This window comes from Ambystoma mexicanum, chromosome 8 (assembly GCF_040938575.1).
Source record: "Ambystoma mexicanum isolate Mex_15411 chromosome 8, UKY_AmexF1_1, whole genome shotgun sequence".
NCBI lineage: Eukaryota > Metazoa > Chordata > Amphibia > Caudata > Ambystomatidae > Ambystoma > Ambystoma mexicanum.
The window spans coordinates 971,897,409-971,923,637 of record NC_090929.1 but is presented as its reverse complement, the minus strand read 5'-3'; the positions used below and the strand labels follow the sequence as shown (position 1 = coordinate 971,923,637).

General features: G+C 47.5%; 1 protein-coding gene across 2 annotated transcripts in view; it reads left to right on the top strand.

Annotated features, from left to right (window-relative positions):
* Window positions 1–26,229, top strand: part of ZBTB40 (zinc finger and BTB domain containing 40) — a 948,694-nt gene that overhangs the window by 808,801 nt on the left and 113,664 nt on the right. For both annotated transcript variants that reach the window (XM_069610881.1, XM_069610880.1), the window contains exon 14: window positions 15,756–15,842. In XM_069610881.1, coding sequence (XP_069466982.1) covers window positions 15,756–15,842 — 87 coding nt within the window. The remainder of the gene's footprint in view (window positions 1–15,755; window positions 15,843–26,229) is intronic.

Sequence of the window (26,229 nt, the reverse complement as noted above, 5' to 3'; positions counted from 1 at the left end):
ATGGTCTTGAGGCACTTTAATGACTTGGACTGATTGAAAACATTAGTTTTTTTATTGGCAGTGCGTGTTACGACTGCCCCCTCCACTTCCATCGAAATCATACGCTTGGAATTGGGACTCTTGTCTTTAAGTTCATTGTTGCTTAAGCGTAGGGGTGAGTTGTTTTTGAAAGTGAAAACATCTGCACTATGTCCACTGCTTGGAAAATTGGGAGCCAGCTATTGTTTAACACACAACGTCAAAAAAGAATGTGGGTTTATGAAACTGCAAAGGAAGTTGTTTGACAATCTTGGTTGGGTGCCCAATTGTCAATGCTGCCGTAACTTTAAAACATTGAAAGGTGCATTCAGTCGTTAAATAAGTCGGACTGGATAAAGAATTATGACCATTTACAGAATCTGCAGAGTTGTAATTTAACAGTGAGTTTGTAATAGATTCATGAAACCACAACGCTATTTACTCTGTTGTCCTGACCCTGCAGTTCGAAGGTTTAGACTACTACTAAGGAAACACCAACTTCCTGTGAGATCTATACAGGGTGGCCAATGGCAAATACAAAACAAAGTAGATTTTGCAGAGTTTGCGAATTGGCTGATTATACAGAAACTCCTAAACATGTGCTGACTGCCCCAAACTGGGCCTCATTTATATGACAACGTTGGGTCATCCGACTTATGACTACAACTCCATCAATACCGTTGAGTTTTGGACCTATTGTCTAAATACCGAATGTGAAGCCACCCACATGGCGCTATACAAAGTTTGGTTCTATTTGGAAAAACTTTTGGGTGATGCCCATCAAAGACTCCTCTTAATAGTCATGACATTGTTTGGATACTTTTAGAAAATCTTGGTATTGGTGTTAATCCTTATTGAACACTGTAAAATAATTACAGCAGATGCTGAAAGGCTGGCATTTATATAAGTATGGTGTGAGATATAATGGGTGGTTATTGTAATTGCTGGTGTTAGTATGTATATCTTTTATGAATTTTAGTGTATGTTACTTCATCTCCAAAACAACGTGGGCGAATCCCAATGGGTGGATCATTTTTCAAAACTATACCAATTGCCGGCGAGAGTAATTCAATCGCCTCAAGAAGATATTTTAACAGAAGATGTCTGGGAAATCCCATGCGACCCTGAGTCCTTCAAGACCAAAATCACAAAACTAAACAACTCTAGAGCCCCCGTCCAGACGGGATTAGCAACGCGGATTTAAAACACCCAGCGGATTGGGCGGTTCTTATCAGGAAAAACTTCTACAACTGCAATTTGGGCAAAGTAATTCCATCGTCGTGGAAGGTAGCAAAAATCATCTCGATCTTTAAAAGAGGCTCTAAAGAAGACATGCAACAATACCGCCCATAGCACTTCTGGACGTAATTGGCAAAGTTTTTGCCTCCTTTGCCTTAGACGCTTTTCAGTCCTGGTTGAACGACACAGATTATATCGATCCATTCCAGACAGGATTCGTTAAAAATATAGGAACCTCAACGAACATCCTGCTAAGCAGCTTAAAGGCTAAAGTTCTACAGGGTGGACCCACGAAATACATGACCTTTGTCGACCTCGTCCAGGCTTTCGACCAGGCTCGAGGCGTTAAACAAGGATGTTCTCTGGCACCGGCCCTGTACAACGCTTATACAGCCGATTTTGCAGATTCTGAAAAGGATGTAAGAAGCTTTCCACGATATTAGGAGGCTCAAAGATATCGAGAATCCTTTACGCAGACAATATCATTCTCTTAGACTATACACCGGTCGGTCTTCAAAGACAATTGAACAACCTTCTGAAATATTTAAAGAATAATAACCTTGAACTCAATAAGTCAAAAACAAAAATCATGGCTTTTGAGAAAAACACGAAAAAAAACAAACATCAAAATGGTACAGCGAAAGAAAGTGACCTGCTTTAAATATCTAGGTGTAATGCTAAACAACAACAAACTGGAAACATTGATGCAAGATCAGCTATTTAAGAAATTGAAAACATTGACTAGGAAAGCAATGGTTGTAAACAGGAAATTTAGTCGCTTTTCCTTGATTCCGGTAATAGACTTCTTTAAGGCGAAAGTGGTGACAAGCTTACTATATGGCACAGGAGCAATGCCACAAATCCCTGGAAACATATGGCCGAAACTTGAGTGATATTTATGGAGAAGAGTCCTTGGCCTACCCCAATCAACTCCAATGAACTCAACAAACGCCCGAAACTCATTGGTGCTATACAGAAAGGTCATTCTCCAACCACAACCAAACAAAAATTCTGGATATAATAAAGAAAGAAATGGACAGCGGTATGAACCAGATGTTGACAAGCTGGGCAGCGAAAAACAGCAAATTTTCAGTAGACCTGAACACCACCGAAGAGAAACCTTATCACAAACCCAAACAAAGTTATCAAGAAGTTGAAAGAATTGGAATGGATAAAGACCTTGGAGACTGCAGAGACATACAATTTGATCAAAAACTTTCAAGCAGTCCCAATGAGTCAACGAAGTTAGAGGATACCTGGGAACATTTCCAGACAAAACCTTGGCCAGATTGTTTCTCGGATTTCGTTTAAACGTGTTGAAGATGAACAAAATAATGGCAATAAGAGGACAATCAAACTCGAACAAATGCCGGTTTTGTAACGACATGGAAAAAGTAGAAACCAGTAGACACCTGTTATTAACTTGTACAGGAAGACAGGCGGAAAGAGCCAGATATTTGGGGACAATACTGAACTCTTCCTCAATAAACGACGACGAGACCTGGTGGTCCCTATTAACGAGTGGAGAAAAAACACACTGGGTGATTGGAGTGGCTTCATTTATGAAACAAATGACCTTGGAGCAGTTTCAGGACCGAGTGGCTTGATCTAGGAACGGAGGACAAAAAGCGTTTGCTTTAAATTTGCTTTAAACTGGCTGTTTTTGTAAAAATTGTTATACAATTAAACCAAATAACATTTTTTTTTAAAGTGTATGTTAACTTATTTTTGTGTTCCCTTTTTCCATTTTAAGTATGAAGTATGATGCTAGATATGGATGTATGAATTGTAGTTATTTTAGAATGAATATGTGAATTTATTGATTTTGTAAAAGTTCATTGTATGAACTAAATACAAATAAAATAAATTATCAAATTTGAACAAACGGGATTCCAAGTCCACAGAGTTGGCTTTAACTTCTGCCTTTAGGCTTTCATAAAGAGATACCAGAAAGCATAAAAGTTGACTTATCTCAAGTAAAGTTTGATTAGATGGAATATTCCATCTGAAATTTGTTCCTGGAGTTGTTGTTGAGTCCTCTTGGTTGAACTGATGCAGGCGGAGAATCAAAAAAGGAATCTGTACCCTAAGTTGAATTCGTTACATAGTCTGGAGGAGTGTAAACAAAGCTAATCTCCACAGAGTCCACATTGTCACCCATGTCTGGCACCTTCCCCATTGGGATTTGCAAATTTCCCTGAGATATTGATAAAGAAAGTAATGAAGATGGTAATACTAGAGGCAACGAATTGTGTCCAGGCTGGACCACCTATTGAGGGGAAAAAGGATTTTCTCAGTTTGTTTGTGTTAAGAGTTGGGGTTTGCTGTTTAATAAAGCAGGATGCATCTTCCAGAGCATCAATATGTGCAGTCATTTCAGAGCCGGAGTTGGACCATGGTTCTGGGTTGCCATAGACCCCGTCTGGAGAGTGGGGTAGAGGCAAATGTACGGCCACCAATATGTCTGCATCCAAAATGTATTGGATTTTCATTCCGGTGCATTTCACACATTTCACACATGTTGGTGTTCGTCACTCCCACTTTTATCAGACGTGGTGAGATGGTGAATGTTAGAGCTGAAAGAGGGAGCACAGGAAAACCAAATAAAATGCTTCCGTGAAAGGACACAAAAATGTAAGGCCAAAAAAAAAAAAGATGGAAGGGCCTGAGCCAATCTCCCATGCTCACACTCCCAAACCACCTATATTTTAAGAAGGTGCATAAAAAAGGTGGAAGGGATATGAGCTGAAGACCAGTGCTCACACTCCCAGACCATATATGCTTTAACAAACTGCATGCAAGGGTGGAAGGGCTATGAGCTAAGATTCAAGGCTCACGCTCCCAAGCCAAGCGTATTTATGGCAGATCCCGTACAAGCATACTGTTTGCACACTACGCCACTTTGCAATTACTCATATTTGTAGCCTCAGGAAAGCTAACAAAAAAAGCTGCAGCCATACTTGCAGGGCGAGAGTTTCTCACTCAGCTAACCACCGCTGCACTGCGGGAAACACTGGCGACAATGGAGGCACTGAAGACGGAGGAGGCCTGGTAACAGGTATTTGATGTAGCTTCTTTTCTTACTGTAAAACACTGAGTGTACAAACATTCAAATAATGTCTTCTAGCTGTTAAGCTAGACTAAGGGAGTGCAGCCCTCTTCATCGGCTTTCTAACCTAGGTCCTGTAGTTTTCTGTCAGCAGCCATCCATGGTGTTGCCAGTGTATCTCTCTCTAGCTTCCTTCGCCAGCAACCTTATCGCTGGTTTCTCTTCTACTGCCAGCGTCTCTCAGGATGCGAGTGGGGAACCTTGTTTGGTCAGCACTCTTGGGCTCGGTGGTGTTCTGCAGGCTGCTCACCCACCATGTACACTCTGTGGTCCCGCCTCCATGCAGTGCTGGTTCAGTGTGGCAAAAGGCTATGTCCGTTCCACACATTTCCGTCCCAGCTCATTGACTCTACATCAGTACATCAGCTGGTTTCTCCTTTCTCCAGGTGGAGATCGTTTTTTTTTTTTTTTAAAGGGTTTCTGAAATGAGTTTGGGTCAGCATTAAAGTTACACACAACAGGCGTTTATCAATTTGGCAACCTCTTTAGCTCACATAAAGGTTGAAAATGCGGGATTGGGGTGTGATCATAATCACTGGGAGTCATTGTCCCCTGGGGGGGGGGGGTTGGAGTCACTCTCACTGAGATCCCTATTGCCCAAACCACTGCGGGGGTGGGGGGTCTTGCTTAACACTCACCTCCCTAGTCTCAATAGGGGGGTGGCTTCCACTTGGGAAGAAGGGATAAATACACTGTATTTGTGCACAGATGCCAGGTTCACAACCGGACTGCTCCGCAGCTCGTTGAAAGGTAACCCACTTCTGTGGGTGTCCACGTTGTTCTGTGGTATGGAGCACTCTGTGCTCGGCTCTTAAAAGCTGCCACCGGTAGGGCTCTCTGCACATCGGTCATTCTGCTTGCTGAGGTCTCTGCCACTCATTCCCCCTTTCGGGCCATTTGCTTACTCTTATCCTGCCAGTTCTTGTATTTTCCTTAGGGAGACAGACCGCATCTTGCAACGTCTGTATTGGGCCAGAGAAAGTGGAACTTTTATCAAGAATGCTACAAAGAGAAGGGGCAGAAGCCCTTCCAACCCCTGAACCCCACCTCTGGGAACCTACATGGTAAGCCTACCACCCCAGGGTGAGTGGGTGCCCCATCTCTTCTTGACATGGTCAGATAGCATTGGCTCCTGTACCTATCAACAATGGAGTGCTTGTCCCTCGACTGTGCACTGTACATATGGCCCTTCCTGATCTAATCGTAAAAAGGGTGTGTAGTGTGGTCTTCTCTTGGGGTGCCTCAGTATTGTTCTTCTCCTTGTTTGGTCTAGGACGTTTTATTCAGTGTGAATTTTGTCACATTTGGATTGTCGAGAAGCAAGTGAAGGTTTAACATGCAGGGTCTGTATGGGCTCTCATTCTCCAAAGGGTGCTACCTGCTTACAATAGTTACAGGCCATAGAATCTATGTACTCCCCAAACTGAACCGGTTGATTCCCTGTTGGTGCTCCTCCTCTCCTCCCTATCCCTTTTCCCTCAAAGACACCTCTGAACCCATCCACCTAGATTTCCTGTCCCTACAGTCTCTGTAACTGTAATGTCATAAGTTTACTTTTATGGTCTTCTTAAATTCTGCTTTTGGCATGCTGCAGTGATTCTCTATCATGGCTAATTCCGAGAAAGGTTTTGTTTTTTAACGCTCTACACAAATTAGCTTGGAGTTTTGGTGGTTTTGTGATACCGGAATGCTGAGTGAACACTGCTTTCAATTCAACTAAGTAATCAGCCCGGGATTTACCCTTATTTTCCATACACTTGCTTTTCTTGCCCGGTCTATTTTTCTGGGGCACTTCAGGAATGCCAACCAATTCTACTCTAGACCTAATCTTATTGGTCTCCTATTCCAGAGTCTGCAGCTGGCCATTGGGTCTGCAGGGTGCAAGTCTGTCAAACCTCCAGAGGCATAATTATCTTCTTGAGTTAGTTCATGTCAGCCCAGGAAGGTTTATAGGAATGGATGGCCATTTAGAGCTTATAGATGATTAGCTGAGGCTCCTCCCAGCTATAATAAAACATCCTTTTATTCACATTTAGCCCTTTCACGAGAACAGATTTCGGTTACTGTGTTACATGAGTCCTCAGATGCGTCCCACTAAGGGGCATTGACACCCCTTCCACTGTGTCATTTGCGTTCTCTAACCAATCTTTTGTTCATACTGCACCTGACCATTTCATGCGGTCACACAAGTCTAAAGAGAGCACTTCGAGGGGATTGGGTCCTCCGACGTATTCCATATCTATGACATGTAATCACCACAGCTGTGCTGCTTCGGAAACTTTTTTCGGCGTCTGCGTCCTGCGTTGTTTGACGTCGATGCGCCGTCGTCGAGGGCCTCCTCCGACGTCCGACGTCATCCGATGTGATAAGTAGGACGCACGACGCCCGTAGCCTCAGTTCCGTTTTTTCCACGAACGTGTTGCTTCGTGAATCTCGGTTAACGCCTTGACTCTTTGGAGTTCTGTTCTTCTCGGTTCTTCGAACCTGTTCGTTTTGTGAAAATCCTTCGTGTGAAGATGTCTTCTACTTCGTCTTCGACCCCGCGTCCGGGTTTCAAGAAGTGCGGGGAGTGTGGGTCCAAGATGTCGGTGACGGACTCGCACGACGCCTGCCTCTGGTGCCTCGGGGAGGCCCACGACACGGATGACTGTATCGACTGCCAGTCGCTCACATCCAAAGCCTTACGCGAACGTAAGAAGAAGTTGTCGGTAGGTCGGGTGTCCAAGCCCAGGAACTCGAAGTCTGCGGGGCTTTCGACGGATGATTCGAGGGGTGACTCTCCGCGTCATCGTCGGAAGTCTCGTGGGTCTCCTTATAGGAGTCGGTCTCGCCACTCCTCAGCCTCTTCGAGGCATTCTCGGAAGCGCCGACACCGGTCGTCTTCCAGGTCCTCTTCGGAGGACTCTGCCCGGCACGTCGCTTACCCCACCAGCCGTGCGACGCCAGAGGAATGGGCTTCCTTCGGGAAGAAAATGCTGGCGATTCTTGAGTCGCAGGGTACTAAGCCGTCCGCGCCTCCGAGTGGGGTCGGTCGTGGAAGGTCGAGAGACACCGCTCGCAAGAGTGGTTGGCACGAGTCACGGGAGAGGTCCCGTTCGGACAAGGAGACTCGTTCTCGACGTACCCGTTCCAGGACCCGGTCCTCGACGCGTTCGAGACCGCATGCACCTGTGAGGTCTTTGAGGAAGACATCGATGTCTGAGGCGTCGAGGGCGTCGACAGGCTTTCTCGAGGCTCCGGCTCCGAGGAAGTCGTCGAAGCCGTCGTCGAGGGACACGCTCAGGGCTCCGGCTTCGATGGCTGTGTCGACGTCACCGATGCTGGAGGCGCTGCATCTGACGTTGACGCCGATTTCCTCGACGCCGATCCTCTCGGCGCCGATGCCGGTTCTCTCGACGCCAGCGCCGATTCGCTCGACGCCATCAAACGCCTTTCGTGTCGGAGGTACCCCGTGGCACGGGAGAACCCCCTAAGAAGGCTCTGGTTAAGAGCAAGCACTCTCGGGTGCCTTCTTTTCGCCACCTGGACTATATTTCAGAGGCGGATGAGGATTCTGATGGCCTGGTTCCTAGTCAGGTTCCAGATGAAATTGTCTCGGGCCATAGTCAGTTTGACGATTTCAGACAGTCACTGCATGATGCCAGTGGACTGGACACCTCTCCGGAGGTGGAGTTTTGTAGGCCTGAGCCTGGCTCTCATGCCGATTCCTCGTACCGGCGCCTTATGGTTAGGGTTTCTGAGTACTTGGGATGGTCTGCTCCCCCAGGGGAGTTTGTGCAGGATGATCTGACCGACATCCTTGATGTTGGTCCCCCAACTGATCCGGTACTGCCGTTCCATATGGCTTTACAGAGAAGGGTGGCGGCGGCTTGGACTGCTCCGGAGAGTCTCCCGGCAGTGGGCAGATCCTTGTCGCGAAAATACCGTCCAGCCAGTAGCGACCCCTGCTACTTGACCAGGCACCCCACTCCGGAGAGTTTGGTGGTGCAGGCGGCCACGGCCCCGGCAAAGCAGGCGTCGTACCCTACCATCCCTCCTGATGGGGACGACAAACGTTTTGATGGCTGGGCGAAGAAAGTGTTTTCTTCTGGTGGTATGGGGCTTCAGGCGGCCAACTCCATTTGTGCCTTGTCTCATTTCACACACACTCTGTGGAACTGTGTTGCATTAGCGGCTGAACATATTCCCGAAGGGGACGAACGGGATGGTTTCCTTGCTATGGTCCAGGATGGTAAGGATGCCATGTGTGAGTCCGTTCAGTCGGGCTTGGACTTAGCTGAATGCGTCAGTAGGTCCATGGCGGCGAGCACCGTAATACGCAGGTTTGCCTGGTTGCGGAAGTCGGGGTTTGCTCCTGATGTGCAGTCCCGGCTCCTCAACATGCCCTTTGACGGTGAACACCTTTTTGGCAGCAAGGCTGACGAGAGCCTTGAGAGGTTGCAGACCTCAAAAGCTGCAGCAAAGTCGTTGGGCGCTGCAGTTCGCCAACCTCTGCCTTTTCATCCTAGGGGGCAGCAGTGGAGGGGTGGTTCCTTTCGCTATTACTCCTTCAGTAAAGTGAGAGGAGCTGGTAGTCAAAGAGGCCAACGCAGGGGTATCAGAGGTGGACGACAGGGTACCCGTGGTGCCAAGGCCGCTCGGGCAGTTGCCTCTTTGCCCTCAGGTAACGCCGCAGCCGCTCCCATTCAGTCATGAGGCCATGTCCCATGGTTCGCCGGTTGGGGGAAGGCTGGCGCAGCATCTTGTAGAGTGGCAAGCCATTACTTCAGATGTGTGGGTTCTGGAGATCATAACCCACGGCTACTGTCTTCCCTTTCGGCACAGGCCTCGCGACAATCCACCGGGGAACCTCTCTTTGCAGAGTACGGATCCGCTCCTTGCGCAGGAAATTCAAGCCCTGCTGGAGAAAGGCGCCATAGAACTGGTGCCTGTAGCGGAGAGGAACAAGGGATGGTATTCCCCTTATTTTTTGATTTCGAAGAAAGACGGGGGATTGAGACCCATCATGGACTTGCGCGGTTTGAACAAACTCCTCAGGAAGGACAAGTTCAAGATGGTTACTCTCTCTCAAGTCCTCCAGGCCCTTCAGCTTCAGGACTGGTTGGTGTCACTCGACCTCAAGGATGCTTACTTCCATGTGCCGATCCAGCCCAAGCACAAGAAGTACCTGAGGTTCGCGGTTGGCGACTCGCACTTTCAATTTCGGGTCCTGCCGTTCGGATTGACCTCCGCCCCGAGGGTTTTCACCAAGCTCATGGTGGTGGTGGCAGCGCATCTCAGGCAAGGGGGGGGGGGTCACGTCTACCCCTACCTGGACGATTGGTTGATCAGGGGGAGCTCTCGCGAGCAAGTCCTGGATCATCTGTCCGTCACCTGCCACTCCCTTCACAGGCTGGGCTTCTCCCTCAATTTAAAGAAGTCCCATTTGACGCTAACACAGCGACTCCAGTACATCGGAGCAGTGCTCGACACTTCCCTGGGGCGTTGTTTTCCTCCCCAGGTGAGGGCTCTTCACATTCAGCAGATGGTGCACAAGTTTCAGCATGCCCAGACGCTCCCAGCGTTCGAGTTCTTGAGGTTGCTCGGCCTCATGGCATCCTGCATTCTTCTGGTGCCAGAGGCTCGCCTGCGGATGAGATCTTTGCAGTGGGCGCTCAAGACGCAATGGTCGCAGTCCTCCGGCAGGATGTCGGACCCGGTTCAGGTGCCGCCCTCGGTCGCCCGGGACCTTCTGTGGTGGGCCGTCGAAGGCAACTTGATGAAGGGGGCTCCATTTTGGCTTCCCTGGCCAGAGGTGACGATCGTGACGGATGCATCCCTCACGGGTTGGGGAGCTCATGCCAACGGGCTGACAGTCAGCGGTCGTTGGTCTCCGTCGGAGTCCAGACTCCATATCAATCTGTTGGAGCTGAGGGCCGTCAGGAAAGAGTGTCCTGATCCTGACGGACAACACAGTGGCCATGCACTACCTCAACAAAAAGGGGGGGGGGTAGGGCAGGGTCACTTCCTCTGTGCAGGGAGGCGATGCAGCTCGAGTTCTGGGCCATCCAGCAGGAAGTTTCGATCTCGGCAGTTCATCTGGCTGGAGACGAAAACGTGACGGCGGACGCTCTGAGCAGGCAGAGCACGATCTCTCACGAGTGGGAGTTGGCTCAGGAGATTCTCCTGGAGATCTTCGCCCTTTGGGGGACCCCTCAAGTGGATCTCTTCGCCTCCAGTGTCAACCGGAAGTGCGAAAGGCTTTGCTCGCGGGAATTTCCTCCAAAAGAGCCTTAGGAGACACGTTCGTGGTGGAGTGGTCATTCCCGCTGCTGTACGCGTTTCCTCCAGTCCCCGTCATCCCGCAAGTGCTGCGGAGGTTACGGAAGTTCGGTTCCCGGATGATCCTCATTGCTCCGGCGTGGGCTCGGAGGACGTGGTACCCGGACCTTCTCGACTTGTCCATCTGCCCTCCGCGTCGTCTTCCCTACCGAGACGATCTGCTCTCACGGGAGGGGGGTCAGGTTCTCCATCCAGAGGTCAGATCCCTCAACCTTCACGCTTGGCTTCTGAAAGGTTGAGGTATAGGGATTGGGACCTCCCTGAAGACGTGATGGAGGTGTTGCTTTCGGCCCGAAGGCCAGCAACAAAGTCTCTGTACCGTTGCCGTTGGCGTAAGTTCTGCGACTGGTGCAGAGTTCAGAATGTGGATCCTTTTGCATGTGACATCCCCATGGTTCTGTCCTTTTTACTTTCTTTGGCCCACAGGGGCTTGCAAGTGGGTACCATTAAAGGTTACCTGGCGGCGCTGTCCATCTTTAAGCGCTCGTCTGAAGAGTGTTCTTACTTTAAAATCCCTTTAATTTCACAGTTTCTGAAAGGGCTCACTAATGTGTTCCCTCCGTCACCTTTCCTGGTGCCCGGTTGGGATTTAAACCTTGTTCTTAAGTTTCTTATGGGTGCTCCGTTTGAGCCTTTACATTCTTGCCCTTTGAGGCTGTTAACTCTGAAAACTGTGTTTTTAGTTGCGGTTACTTCCGCTCGCAGAGTGAGTGAGTTACAGGCACTTTCAGTTAAGCCACCCTTCACTGTATTTCACAAGGACAGGGTTGTCCTTAGAGTTCGTCCTTCTTTTCTTCCGAAGGTAGTGACGGAATTTTATTTGGCCCAGAAGGTTGTTCTTCCGGCATTCTATTCTCCTCCGCATCCTGGTAAGGAAGAGGAGAGGCTCCATAGGCTTGATCCTAGGAGAGCTTTAAGCTTTTATGTTTCACGCATGTCCCGGGTCAGAGTGGACGATCAACTCTTTATTGGTTACGCTGGAAAGCGTTTGGGGCAAGCTGTGACGAAACAGACTTTGTCTCGCTGGATTATTTTGGCCATCTGGGAGTGCTACCGCTTGGCGGGTAAGGACCCACCGGCTGGCTTGCGGGCCCATTCTACCAGGGGTATGGCTGCGTCTACTGCCCTGCAGAGGGGTGTGCCTATTCGCAACATCTGTGATGCAGCCACCTGGGCTTCAGTACATACATTTGTACGTCACTATTCCCTCGATTCCATCCGAGCACAGGATCTGGCCTTTGGCAAGGCGGTCCTTTGCTCTGCTATTTGATTGGCTATTCTAAATTTTGATTCTAAATTCTTTCCCTCCTCCTTGCTCTGGTACTGCTTTGGGAGTCTGTCATAGATATGGAATACGTCGGAGGACCCAATCCCCTCGAAGAACAAGTTACTTTCTTACCTGGTAACGTTCTTTCGATGGGATGGTCCGACGACGTATTCCATATCGCTCCCGCCCTGCCTTCCCCGCTGCAGAATTTCTTTTGCGATTGCAGCTTACGTTCCGCAAGGCTTTGTGTCTGACTGGCAGTTGACTAGTGTCACACGTTCTGGGGGAAAAAACTACAACTGAGGCTACGGGCGTCGTGCGTCCTACTTATCACATCGGATGACGTCGGACGTCGGAGGAGGCCCTCGACGACGGCGCATCGACGTCATCGACGCAGGACGCAGACGCCGAAAAAAGTTTCCGAACCAGCACAGCTGTGGTGATTACATGTCATAGATATGGAATACGTCGTCAGACCATCCCATCGAAAGAACGTTGCCAGGTAAGAAAGTAACTTGTTCTTCTCCAATCTTACTGTATACACATGTTCGATTCTACTAGAAAACCAGTCATGGCTAAGCCAACGCATTGATACGTGGACTTTGGTAGGCTGCCACTTCCCTTTCCTGTCTCACTCCAGGGTACTTGCTTACACCCATCCTTCTCTGACCACTACATACATCAATAACTTTATAAATCTAAACTTACACACATGCATAAATATATTAAATACATATTTAAATACTTTACATACACTAATACGCTTTTACATTAGTTACATAGGTGTGGCTGCTGCAGTCGGTCACACCTTGGGGCTCATGACAATACCTTCAGTCTTGATGGCTTGATGGGATGGGGGTTGAACCTGCCCCCACTTGCTGATTCGGAGGTGCTGGCCCACCCACAGACACTGTTCCTCTCTGCCGTTGCCCCATTCACCACATGCGGCACAGCCTTAAGGCTGGGTGGTCCTGTGGTAATTGCCATTCTTAGCGTTGCCTCTGTGGGACGGCCGCATCCCTGTTGCATTACCCGTGCCTTTTAGTTATTTCTGTGACAGCCCCCATGCCCGGAGGGGGCCTGCCAGACTCCCGGCTGCACTCCCACAGCATCAGGATAATCTTTAGTAGCTATGTCCACCACATGGAGCCTGTAGCTACACCTGCGTTTCCGTTTCCATGACCGCTTCACCTCCAGTCTCATTGCCGCTCCTGGCATGCATCACAAGGGCAGGGCCCACCCCCTTTTACCTATGTGCTGTCATGTTGCAAGTGGGTGGGCTGTTCAACTCTCCGAAGCCCTGGCCAGTGTGCCGGAGCTCCACTCATCAGCTTGCACAATGCACGGCTCCCACAGCTCCTCCTCGGAAGATCGTTCTCCTCTTGCGTCCCAGCTGAGTTCCTTTTCAATTCCAGCGCTAGTTTGCTGCTTTTGTTTTCACCAATACGATTGTGAGAGAAGCTAGACTGCTCATGTTTCTCCAAAGTGGTCCTCGGGCTCTGTCATCTACCTCTTGACAGTACTTCTTTTAAAACCAGCTGCAAAGTACTTAGCTGTTCTTTCAGTTCTGTCCAATATATTAGCAGTCCTTCTTTGACAATAGAACATATTGCCCCTTGGTAAAGGGGGGTGGGGGACTTGCTAGTGGAGGGTTTATTGGTGGTGTCTCCTGAGAATAATTGTCGCCAAACCCAAAGGGGGCTTCCTTCCCCATGTGATCCTCTCCCGGGGCACATTGTACTGTGGATGCACCACCCTGGTTCCATGGGAAAGCCATCTCCCCACCCCCAGGGGAGAAGGAACGACATTGTCAGGTTCATAAGTTACTAAGCTGTGAGCTAGGTTTGATTCATCCTAACATTTAAGCAATAGTCTTTCTTGTAAACCACTGGGTAATCCCGTCAATGCTCTAGGACCTTTCCACTTTAAGCGAGCAGACAGATTGCTGCATGGCCTGGAAAGGCTATTATGTTATCTTGTTGCTCTCTTGAATGCACAACCGAAATGCCCAGAAAAGGAACTGCATCTGATTGTTATTCTTGTGGTGGTAGGCTAGATAGGGACCAATTAACCCTGGAAGCATGAGCGCAAGTTATATTTATGGGCAAACCTATATAGAAATAATGCATCATGAAGGGCCCACTTTCTGGCAGAGTGGAGGGCTTGCACAGCAAATAAGACACCTAAATGACCTGAGGATGATCTAAATGCCTCTGTGATGGCTACAGATAAGCACATATTACTCATTACCCCCTTGTGTAACTGTTTTAGCAAAGTGCAAACCCGTTACTGGGATTTGTACAGCGCTCTACTGCCATTTGCATGGTCTTCAGGAAGTCCATTTAATCTGATATCATCTTACCCACATACACTTCACGTGGTGGATGTGAAGGTTAAAATCCATACAACACTAAGCATTCACCCACTTCTTTGAGTCAGTTCTGTATTAAATAATACAGAACACATAGAGGACCTACCATGCAAATTCAGGTACACACTAGGTGTGATGGAGAAATTAGTTTTTCTCCCAGGGTTCCCATTTCAAATGTGTTTTGGGTCATATTATGGGTTAGATGTGAGGTTTTAAGATAAGGAGCTCTGTTAAATCTTAAAGATGACATGGAAGAGTTGCAGGACATGGCTGTGTGTGTCTGTTTTGTTAGATACATTACTCATCTTTTGTTTTTGCAAACATATCACATTGTAGTGAATTAACAAGACTGACTGAGGCCATTGTGCAGTTCCATTTTCAGATTCACCTCATGAACTTGAAGCACAGTTACCCTACATAATACTACGACCTCATCAAAGGGGTGTGTACACTTATAACAATTATTATAAGTGTGTTGCAGCACCAAATGATACCTTCTATTGGTCTTCAAACACTGTGGTATTTGATAGTGTTTTATGTTAACTTGACAGTGGAATGGCTGTTGGCAGACGCATAGATGCACGTGGGTGCTGAGCAGTGAAAAAAGGCAAGAACACTGCGCACCACCTGGAATGAAAGAACATGCTTTAAAATTCAACTACGGATTTGCACAATTAATGTAAAACCCATGCTCATTGTTTTACATGACAGAAAGCCACTTAAAATAACAAATTGTGCTTTTTCCAATTCATGCCACAAGCGTTTCCAGTTGTAATGCAACCCATATATTTTGCTTTCCAACACCCCCTTCCTTCACCCTCTATCACTCGGTCTACTCTGTTGCAGTGGGTTTGGCCACAAATGGTGTCACAAAATACTACCCAAAGTATCCCTAAACCAATAAAGGCAATGTTGGCCTTGCAAGGAGCAGAGTAGAAAACATCTCGGCATACAAACGCAACACAGTGGCACAGACACATTAAGAGTCACATACGGAGAGCACTCCACGGTATCCCAATAGTAGGAGATATGTTTTACCATTAGATATTGTATTGCATTTCTTGCACTGTTAGAAAAACAATGTTTTTTGACCGAAAAGAAGCTTAATTATTTGTGTAGTCTTTGTATTTTAAAGCAGATTATAAAAACATTTTCTTAGTTGCTTTTAATGCCCTATCTAGCCTTTTCTGGCATACTAAATATGTTCCTATGACTTGTAATTAAAAATATGATTTGTCCAGTTTCCATGTCTGTTTTCTTTTCCAAAATTGTTCTGAATTTAAAATGGAACAAAACCCTATTTTCTTACAAGTTATGTTTTAATTCAAATAAATATATGTTTAATGTGTGCCTTCTCTTCAACTAGTGCCACATTTTATCTGGCAATGTGTTGCATTCTTTTTTCACTGTTGCACTGGATTCAATTGCAGATTTGAAACTCCCTGAATGTGACAAATGTCAACAGATCTTTCCATCTCCTGCTGCTCTTCAGGTTCATATGAAATGCAAACACTCAGGTGAGTTTGAGTGTGTAAAGAAAGAAATCAGTGATGTTTCACAAAATATGCACTCTGTCTTTATAATGAAATTGTTCAATGTAGATGTGTCATGTTCACATTTTATTCTGGTTCGCAAGTGCGAAAAACAAATTAAAAGTATTATTCTTATTTAAAGAGGCAAATTTGCCAATGCAACCTTGATTAAGAAAGACTTTGAACATTTCTACCATCATTATGCCAGATAAGGATTCCTGTGTCATATCAAGGTCATATAATACTGTATGGGCGAACTCTGGGTTGTTTCACTGATTCCCAGTGCAACAGTTTTTTTAGGGCTTCCCAACTGGAAACATGGAACCAGCTCTATTGCCCCTTTTCTTAACATGGCAAGTACTTCTGCAGGAGCTGAGGGATGTGCTGCTCCTGCCGGGCCACAGGTGGTATCCGCGGACACTTCTGCTGGAACTCTAGAGTGTGTTCGTGGGCGAGAGTGTCCAGCACCCGTCGGTCGGAAGAGATCTTTTGCCACTCTCTGACGAAGCCCGCCAGCTGGCCTCCCACCAGGGTGCATGGTTGGGGGCCCGACCTCCTGGCCTGCTCAATCCTGCTTCGGGGCCTGCGTGCCGCCTTGGGAACGACACGGCAGTGGCCATCTCCGAAAGCCTTGGAACGACAGTAGAGACACTGGGAGTGTTTGCCCTCCACAAACATTCCCCAATCCGCAGCTGGAGCAAAGCTTGAAGAGAGTACCTCCGTCCTTCTCCTCCGACATGGTCCGGTGTGCGGTGTAGGCCCGATGACCTTCTGGAATCTTTGTTTGACTCTAAGATTCTTGCTATTGAGGGGCGATGAAAGACGCTGACAAACGGATCCCTGCTTGCCGTCAAAGGAACGAAAGAGCCCACAGGCCCCATTTGACAAAAAATTGAACTTTTTGACGAGAAAGTGCAAAAACGTACAAAAGCTCTCAGAGCAAAACACTTGAACGTGCTGTAAAAATCCTGGAGGTGGATGACAGAGGAGGGGCTTGGGGAGAGTGGCAGTCCTTGGCTCGGGCAGTATGACCCAGAACTCAGTGGTTGGTTTTTAGGAGAAAGACAGTTTGTAAGTGAAAGTAAAACTGTTTTTTCTTTTAACAAGGATTCCCGGCCTGACTGGGAATATTCATGAGAATGTTAATCCATGCCAGACCCATGCTGGAGAACAACAGTTACAGGTAAGTAACTTGTTCCTTCACCTTGGTTTACTTAAGACTTTCGAATGTGCACAGGATTTAGCTTGACCCATTGCAGGACCACTTTGATACAAACTTCCGTTTTACAATACAGTTGCCATTCAGTTGGATACCTAACAAAGACCTTTCGAATGAGCACCCACGTGACACCGGACCACTCTGTATACAATATCTCACTTGTCCTTCCAGATTTCATTCACTCATTTGTCTTCAATTATATTTGCATCGCTCATCACATGCATTTCACACACTGGTTGGAATTCTTTACAATGTTGCCACTTGCAAACTTGGTTGAAACACAAGCTAGTTTGGTATCGGTCTCTCCGACTCACTGGCTCTGCTGTCTTTACTGGCGCTGCTTTGTTGTAGGAGCCAAGTACAGTACCACAGAGCAATCGCTCCTCGTTTGAAATATTGCTTCCCACTATCAAAAGCCTTGTGTAGCACAAATAGTAGTAGTAGCACCACTGTTAGCAGGAGTATATCACTAAGGAGGTATATATTGCGCCATGAATGGGATGAAAAGACAAGCTCGCAGGCTCAAATATGATGCATGGATGCGTTTGAAGATATCCATAACCCCGAGCACTCGAATAGTTGGTACTCGGTTAATAGTAGCAGTGGGTAGATGAACAACCAATAGTAGTTGCTATGTATGCTTATTGCTACCACACGCATCTGGGAATATTCCCCATCGTCAGGCTGTGAATTCCTGATTACTTTGATTTAGTGCTTTTCCTAGGGAAAAGGTTTGACACCTTCAGTATCCCATCAACGTCGTTGTGGGTGCTTTTAGTCCCCACCAATAGGACGTAGAGTGTGTATAGCTCTGCCTCAGCAGCTTCCCCTCATGTCCACTGTCTTTCTAGCTGGTGGGTTTCCTCGAGTTCTTCTCTTCTTTCCACATAAAATATCTATTTTTCAACTTTATTCTCCAATCGGAGCAACCGACGACTCATCTACGGTGTCGTTTAAGAACATGGAGACCGTTGGACCTAAAAAAATCCTTATTCAGGCCGTGTGGGACTTGCGGCCTAAAGAACCTCTACAAGGTGACAGGCATTTAGACTGCTTATACTGCCTCTCCGGAGAAATGTGAAATCTGTCAGGGTTCTTCTCAGAAAACCCTCAAAGACAGAAACAGTAGACTGATTTGTTGGCTTAAGAAAGGAGCATACTCTGAATCGGAAGCGGGCTCATCAAGGAGTGCAAGAGCTACCACCCCCTCTGACAGCCACAGGTCCAGGTTGAAAGAACGGCCTGCGAAGTAACAAAAAGAAACATGTGAGCCAAAATCGTTGGCGAGCCACAATAAGACTGCATCACACCCCCAGTCTCCTGTTTAAAAGACACCGGTTAGCATTGAAGCATCCTCATCGTAAACTGTTGTCGACAGTTCCATTGACAAACATTTTCAAAACAGACTGATAAGGATTCACGCCCATTGACCTCCTGCTCGTCGCGAACATCCTCTCCCACGAAGGAGAAACACAACTTTAAACCATCCAGGAAGACCCCATCTTCGTCCTCTAATAAGAAATGCCACTCATCGTCAAGATCCTCCTCTGGACAAGAATCGTACACAACATCCTCAGACAACAAAATCGTCGACGATACATACTTCGGCCACAAAATCAATGACGAAATCGTGACATCACTCGTCGACTACCCTCTCGTCAACGACAAAAAAACACAAATCTCCCGGGAGTGAGGCTGTGGCTCCCACCCTTTCAACCATTTCTTCTGCGGCTCAAGCCACGGCTCATACAGAACTACCTATCCAACAACTACAACAGGACACTATAGTATCCTGCAGTAAAGGAATACTAAAAACTCCAACAAAGGATCCTGTGGAGTCCAGGCAACTTCCTCTAGGCATGTCTCCCATAAACGACACCAAAATCATGCCAGATGAAATCTTACAACATGAGATAACATCTGTTTTTGAGCCTCCAAGAGAGAAGTGCCCAGGGGTCACGCATTCCGATTTCGAAGAATGCAGGGTCCAACCCCATGTACAGGACAAGTCATCCTGTCGCCTCCAATCAAGAGGGGAAGAAACACCTCTAAGGCTACATAATGTACCATTTGGTGTTCCCTGTACACCATCGGGGACAGGAGGTATGACCCATCCTATCCCCTTTTGAACCCGCAATCTCTACTCTCCGAGCAGGTACTTTCCACTCTGGAAACACTGATAGGAGAATTCAATGCCAGGCTCCCCACCTCCTCAGCCACAGGGGACTCATCTATGTAGAAATGACCAGGATACACCAGGTCAGCAAGAAGAAAGAGATCAAGGGCATTAGTCCAGGGACTGTGCCAAACGTCCACGACCGGCACACAAAGTACAATCTCCACCTAGACCTCCACCTCCAAGAAGAGCTAGCCCGCGAATAGAAGGGGGAGGATACAGATCAAGACACGGTTCCAAGGGACACAACCTCTACCGCCAAGACGATATATGGAATACAGACGATCAGGATACACAGGGTAGTCCAGCACAACCCTCTCCACCAGACTACATCGGTGCTTTCCAGGCCATGGTATCCAAGGCATGCCTGGAATTGTTTCCTTTCTGATCACATGGGTAAGCGCAAAAAGGTTGTGTTTTCTATACCCATCCTAGATCATGTTTGGCAAGAGGGGCTACGAACCCTGACACATCCTTTCTCTGAACTGGCCCTAAAAGGGAGAATAAACGAGTAATTTAAGGCACCGGATACAACACCAAAATGTCCAAACTCACAGCCCTCTCCAGAGTCGGTAGTGTCAGCAGGACGCAAGGTGCGTACACAACACAAATGCGCCTCTCCCCCGGACAATGAGGTCAGGAAAATGGATGCCTTTGGCAAAAAAGTGCTCATCATCGGGGCAACAGTTAAAGCGGCCGATGCCCTTGCAATAGTGGTTCGCTGCAACCACGAAATGTGGCACCAGTTTGCTCCCATATTGGAGCGTTTGCCAGAACAACAGCGAAAAAGAAGCCATGACACTGGTACTTGAAGGTGAGGAGGCCTCAAACCATAGTATCAACATTGCAGTAGATCTCACAGAGATGGGATACAAGCAAATTGGTAATGGTGTCGCCCTGAGAAGGCAAGGATGGCTACAGTGTACCGATTTTAGACAGGAGGTACAACATAAAGTTGTCGACATGCCGTTTGAGGGAGAGAACGTTGTCAGCGACAAGATTTTTGAGGCCCTTAAGACAATGAAAGCAGTCTTCGATACTGCTAGATCACGAACATCCTACAGGGCAGAAGGTCTTTTCGTTTCTTTCGAGGTGCGTCAGGTCATCCAGGTTCTTGTCCTCAAGGCACAAGAACTACGGCAGATCCGGCTACTACTCCCAGAGATATAGCAGGAACTACCAGTCCTCACAGCGCAACAGGGATTACCACCATGTACAACGTAAATGCGGATCAGCCACCTGCAAAAGAGGTAGACCGAACAAGGCCCAACAATGACTGCCTCAGGGGCACACTGGTAGGAGGAAATGTGGCGTTTCATTTCGACAGGTGGCAAGGAATTACAAAAGACAGATGGGTGCTAGATGCCATCCAGCACGGCCACCTGTTGGCGTTCAAGCACGTGCAGAAACCCGTACCTCCTGTAACGGTGTCACACCCACACTTTCCAATTCTCCTACAAGAAGTACGCCAAATGTTTTAAAAAACGGGCAATAGAAAGAGTTCCTCCTTCGAGGGGAAAAGTGGTATACTCAAGATACTACGTAGTAAAGAAGCTGGACAGGAAGTGGTGTCCAATTTTGGAATTATGAAATTAAACAAAAACAGAAAAAAGTTCAAAATGGTCACTACAAGATGTCATAAAGGCTGTACAACCCTACGAGCATCTGGCGGCTTTAAACCTGAAAGACGTCCACATTCACTTCCCAATACATCAGAGACACTGACATTATCTCAGATTCAAGGTTGGCGAAAGTCATTACCAGTTTAGAGTCCTTCCATTCGGCCTCAAATCAGCCCCAAGGACTTTCACTAAATGCCTAGTACCAGTAGCAGCTTTCCTCAGAAAACAGGGCCACCACGTCTACCCATACCTAGACGACTAGTTGGTTCGAGGTCCAACATATCAAGAAACCTCTGTTTCACTGAAACAAACCGAAGCTCTTCTCCAACAATTGGGATTTGCAATGAATTATGCCAAATCTTGCAAGGTTTGGTGTTCCTGGGCGCACAATTTCTCACGGAATAAGGCTTCATCAAGCCCTCAGCCGCCAGTGAAAAAATTAATAACCCTAACAAATTACTTCACTCCAAACAAACAAATCACGGTGCACAAATACATGGCTCTACTGGGGACCATGTCGTCCTGCATTGCACTAATACCCAATTGCAGATTAAACATGTGACCAGTACAAAGATTTCTAGCTACCCAGACACACAGTTCCTGGGCGGACAAAAAAAAACATCACCCCAAGCCTCTCATAGTCACCGAAATGGTAGGCAATCCTCGACAACATCTCGAAAGGCATTCCACTAGTAGAGCCCACTCACTATCGTCACTGATGCTTCATTGGCGGGTTGGGAGCTCACCTTGGCAAGCACCAAGTCAAAGGCATGTGGACTCCAGAAAGAATCGACCCTCAACATAAATGTCCTGGAGCTGCATGCTGTCCATTGGCCCCTAAAGTCTTTCCTTCCTCTGATCAGGAATTCAATAGTGCAAATCCTCACAGACAATACCACCACAATGTCTTACATGCGCAAACGGGGCCGCACAAGGTCAAACACCCTGTCTCAAGAAGCACACACCATTTGGCACTGATTCATTCACAACAACATTGTGTTGCAAGCATTCCACCTTCTGGGGGATAAACAACCAACAAACAAGCAGACACCCTCAGCAGGGACTTGACGCAGATCCACAAATGGCGACTGCACAACAACCAAATATGCAGAATTTTCTCAGCGTTGGGCCAGCCTCCTCTCAACCTCTTCGCCACACAAAGCAACAAGCAGTGCAAGGAGTTTGCAAGCAGGATTCCACAACCCATCTCGCACGGGACGCATTCTCGTTCCATGGATTGGCATCATCGCATATGCATTCCCACCATTCCCTCTGATCAGGAAGACAATCCAGATGATCCGCGGATGATATTGCAAGATAATTGTGTTGGCACCGGACTGGCCCAGACAAACCTTCTCGGACCTCCTTCAACTGTCTGCAGATAATCCAATCCATCTGGGGTCTCACGGCAATCTCTTATCGCAGAACAGTGCCATTCTAAATCACAATCCGGGCTCCCTCAAGCTGACAGTGTGGCTCCTGGTCACGCTGAATTTGGCCACCTAAACATCCCGCAGGACTGCCAGCGCATACTGCCGGCAGCAAGGGCACCTTTCACTAACAATTCCTGCAACCAGAAATTGAAAAGGTTCTGTGCATGGTGTGCACAGCAATGCAACCTTCCACCACTGGCCATATGACCACAACAGGTTCTTCCCCACCTACTGAAGCTGCCAATCTTCCGATCTCCTCCATAAAAGTACACCTGGTTGCAATCTTCAGGTTCACCAGAAAAAGGGGAACACCTGCTCTCTAAAGCTTCATGCTGCTCAAACACTTCCTAAAGGAGCTTTTTCACACTTTTCCACCAAAGAAAATAATTCCACCGGTATGGAGTCTAAATCTAGTCCTGGAGCTAAATCTAGTCCTGGCCAGTCTCATGAAAACCCCTTTTGAACTATCTTCGACGCACATTAAGTTTGTGACCTGGAAAATGGAATTCTTAATTGCCATTATGTCCTCCAGACGAGTCTCTGAACTGCAAGCCTTAGTGGTGGACCCTACGTACCTCCGATTTGTAAAGGACAAAGTAATCCTCTCCACCAATCCTCACTTTATCCCAAACGTACCATATGAATTTCAGAAGAATGCAACACATCACCCTACCTACATTCTTTCAGAACGACACCTCCCCAGCAGAGTGAGCATTGCACTCCCTGGATGTAAAGAGGCGTTAAAATATTATTTGGACAGGACAAAATCATTTAGCGCAGCGAGACAGCTCTTTATCTCCTTTGGCCCCTCCAACAAGGAGAAAGCCATCTCAAAGCAATGCATAGCAAATATCCCTGGTGATTTCCTTCTGCCACGCAAAGGCCAACAGGCCACTGCAGCCAGGGCACATTCTACTAGGGCCATGGCGGCCTCGCAGGCTCTCTGGTCAGGAATGCCCATCAAAGACATTTGCCAGGCGGCAACATGGGCATTGGCTCATACATTTACTAGGCACTACTGCCTAAAACAAAAGCACGTGGAAGAGATGCAGATAGGACAAGCAGTCCTTCAACGGCTGTTCCAGTAAGGTAATCCCTGCAGCTTCCGGGGTGTTTCTTGTACTTGCGTATGTATACTTCTCGCATGAGCACAAAAAAAACCAAAGGTTTCTAATCTTTGATTGCCTGGTTTTTCTCCTCCAGACCTGTATACTGCTATAAAATCTATTCACAGCATATGAATCCATGAAAGATCCAATGCTGGAGAAGGGAGTAACCTACAACGTTGGTATCTTTCATGGATTCACATGAGCCCTCCAGCCTTCCCCTCCAGGCAAACATCCTCTGGAAGGGCGTTATCCTCCAGCTGTGTGGTTAAAATCTGAGGGGAAGCTGCTGGAGCGGAGCTATACACTCAACGTCCTATTGGTGGGGACCAAAAGCAAGGTGTCACAATTGTTCCATAGGAAAAGTACTAAATCAAAGTAACCAGGGATTCCCAGCCTGACGGGGAATATTCACAGCATGTGAATCCATGAAAGATACCAACGCTGGAGGAATGGAGTTACAGGTAAGAAACTACTCTTATGACATATACTCCTGCAAGCGGGAGAAAGCATGCAAAATGTAAGTAGGGCATGGATGCCAATAAAGGGAATGCTCTCATTTGAAGCTGCGGTGAGGAGGGAAAATGAGCGCAAACATGCAGAGGAATGTTTTACTGTAGAAGTAACGAAAGGGGGAATGTTGGGAAAGGAATTAACCTTTGCCACCCACCTAGGAGCTTTAGAGTGTGCCGAGTTCCATAGACAGACGTGCAATGTACCAGAGGGAGAGAGCCACGTTAAGAAACCCGTCATAAATACAATATTGTAGGAATTATAGATGCATAGACTTAGTGCGCGCATATAAAGCAACTCTATTTTTATAGTTACGGTAGGTACATTCAGTCTTACATGACTGTGCAGTAAACGTAGTGTAACGCTCACCTGACTCCCACGGAGGCGCTGGCCTGGTTCGCGCTGCTGTGACCTCTTCTAAGGTGATGCGCAGGGTTCGGAAGATGGACTGGACCGGGCCCCCAAATCTGGCTTGTCTAGCTCGCAGAAGTATCCTTCTGTAGGCGAAAATAGGGGATTAACTGTCTGCGGGGTAATGCAATCGGCCTCCCACTTTCCCCTCTCACCCTCCTCGAAACCCTTCTGTGATTCCCCGTAGCGTCTCACCTTAGGGTCTGGAAGGACGAGCTCTCCATCCTGCTTCTGATGCAGGGGCGCGTTGGTATCCAGTTACTTCACTGGATTTTCGGATTGGTGAGAACCAAACTTGCTTGGCTTCCAGGTAAGTTTTTTGATAAGAGGTTCCCCTTGTGTCCATGCATTAATGTACTAATGCTAGTGTCTTTTTCCCCATAGGGGCCGGGGTACGGAATGCCGGGGAACAGGCACCGACCCGAGATGAGAGGTGAAATCCTTGTAGAAATCAAGTAAATCTTTAATGAGCGTTTTTTGGTAATGTCTTTTCATTCGCTCATTAACGCTGATGTCTCTTTTTCCCCTTAGGGGCCGGGGTCCGGAAATGCCAGGATGCGGCGCGGACCCGAAATGAAGAGGGAATGAATCAACAGGTAAGTCTTAACATGGAGATTTAGCTTTCCTTATTCCCTTCTCTCTCTCACCTTTTGTTCTTGTCTTTTTCTCCCTAGGCCCTGGGGCGTGACTGCGAATCCGGATGATCGCTGCTGAACATGGAGGCGCCCTGTAAAGGTGAGTGGAATGCGGCGCTGCAGCGATCGACGCGATGAGCTTTTAAATAAAAGTCTTCCTTTTCAGGATTGTCGGCGAGATGTCTCCGGGATGCGGATTTAGCAGGTAAGGACTTTTCCTTCTTCTGTTCTCTTCTTCCCTTCCTTTGCAGGTGATCCAGGATGCTGGCAGGCGTGGCAGAAGTCAGGATGCAGGAGCAGACACGGTGAGTGTCCAGCTGCTAGATGCAGAACAACGCGAAGCACGTGTGGCTGTTCGGGTGGGGTTTAAATAGCCTTGGAAGAAGTTCCAGATATGTATCCTTCCCCCAATCAGGTATGTATCCTTCCCCGACCACACCCGGATGGTAAATTAGTCCCACAGGTAAAGTAGTTCCTTTCAGGCCTCAAGGAGGCCGGGATCCTGCAGCATGGTCTGCATCGGGTAAGTGCACCCAAGCACTCCCATAATGAGCCTGGCGCCATAGGCTGCTGGTTCCTTCCCTGGGGACTGGATGACCGCTTTTGGGGACGCAGGGCTTGTACCGGCTCCCCGGGAGCGGGCATCATGACACGTAGGCCTGGTGGAGAAACCTGAACAGGCCCAAAATGCTCAGGGCAGATTAACCCACGCTGCAAATTCTTATAGAAACGTCCTTTTGTTCCTCAATGGTTGCAATTCCTTATTATCCCCAGAAAGGAATTTCGGCAAAGCTTTGCAGTTTGTTCGGATGTTCCTTCTGAGGGTAGGAGGGGATCGTAGTATGATCAGTTTCTGATTTGTATGGTTCGCTGGATGTTGATGATTTTGTTTTTTAAGTGGTCTGCTAGGTCATTGCCTAGTTTCGTCGAAGGAGTTGGTGTGTTGTTGCAGACCAGTGGATTTTAGATTTCATTTATGATTTTGAAGAGCTCTGTTTGGGTGTTTGGTGCTTCGAAGATTCGGTTGTCGTAATGTTTCCTCTTCACTTTTTGTATTTCCCTTTTGTATGCCCGGTTGTGTTGCAGAAATTTCAGCTTCTTGGCAGTGTTGTTTTCTATTCTCTAATCTAGTTCTAGTCTTTGGTTTTTTTCTTTTCATGGTGCTGAGTAGTGGGGTGAACCATTTTGCCATTGCTCTTTTATGAGAAGGAGTGAAAGGTTTTTCTTTGGCGATATTTTCGATCGTTGTTACAATCC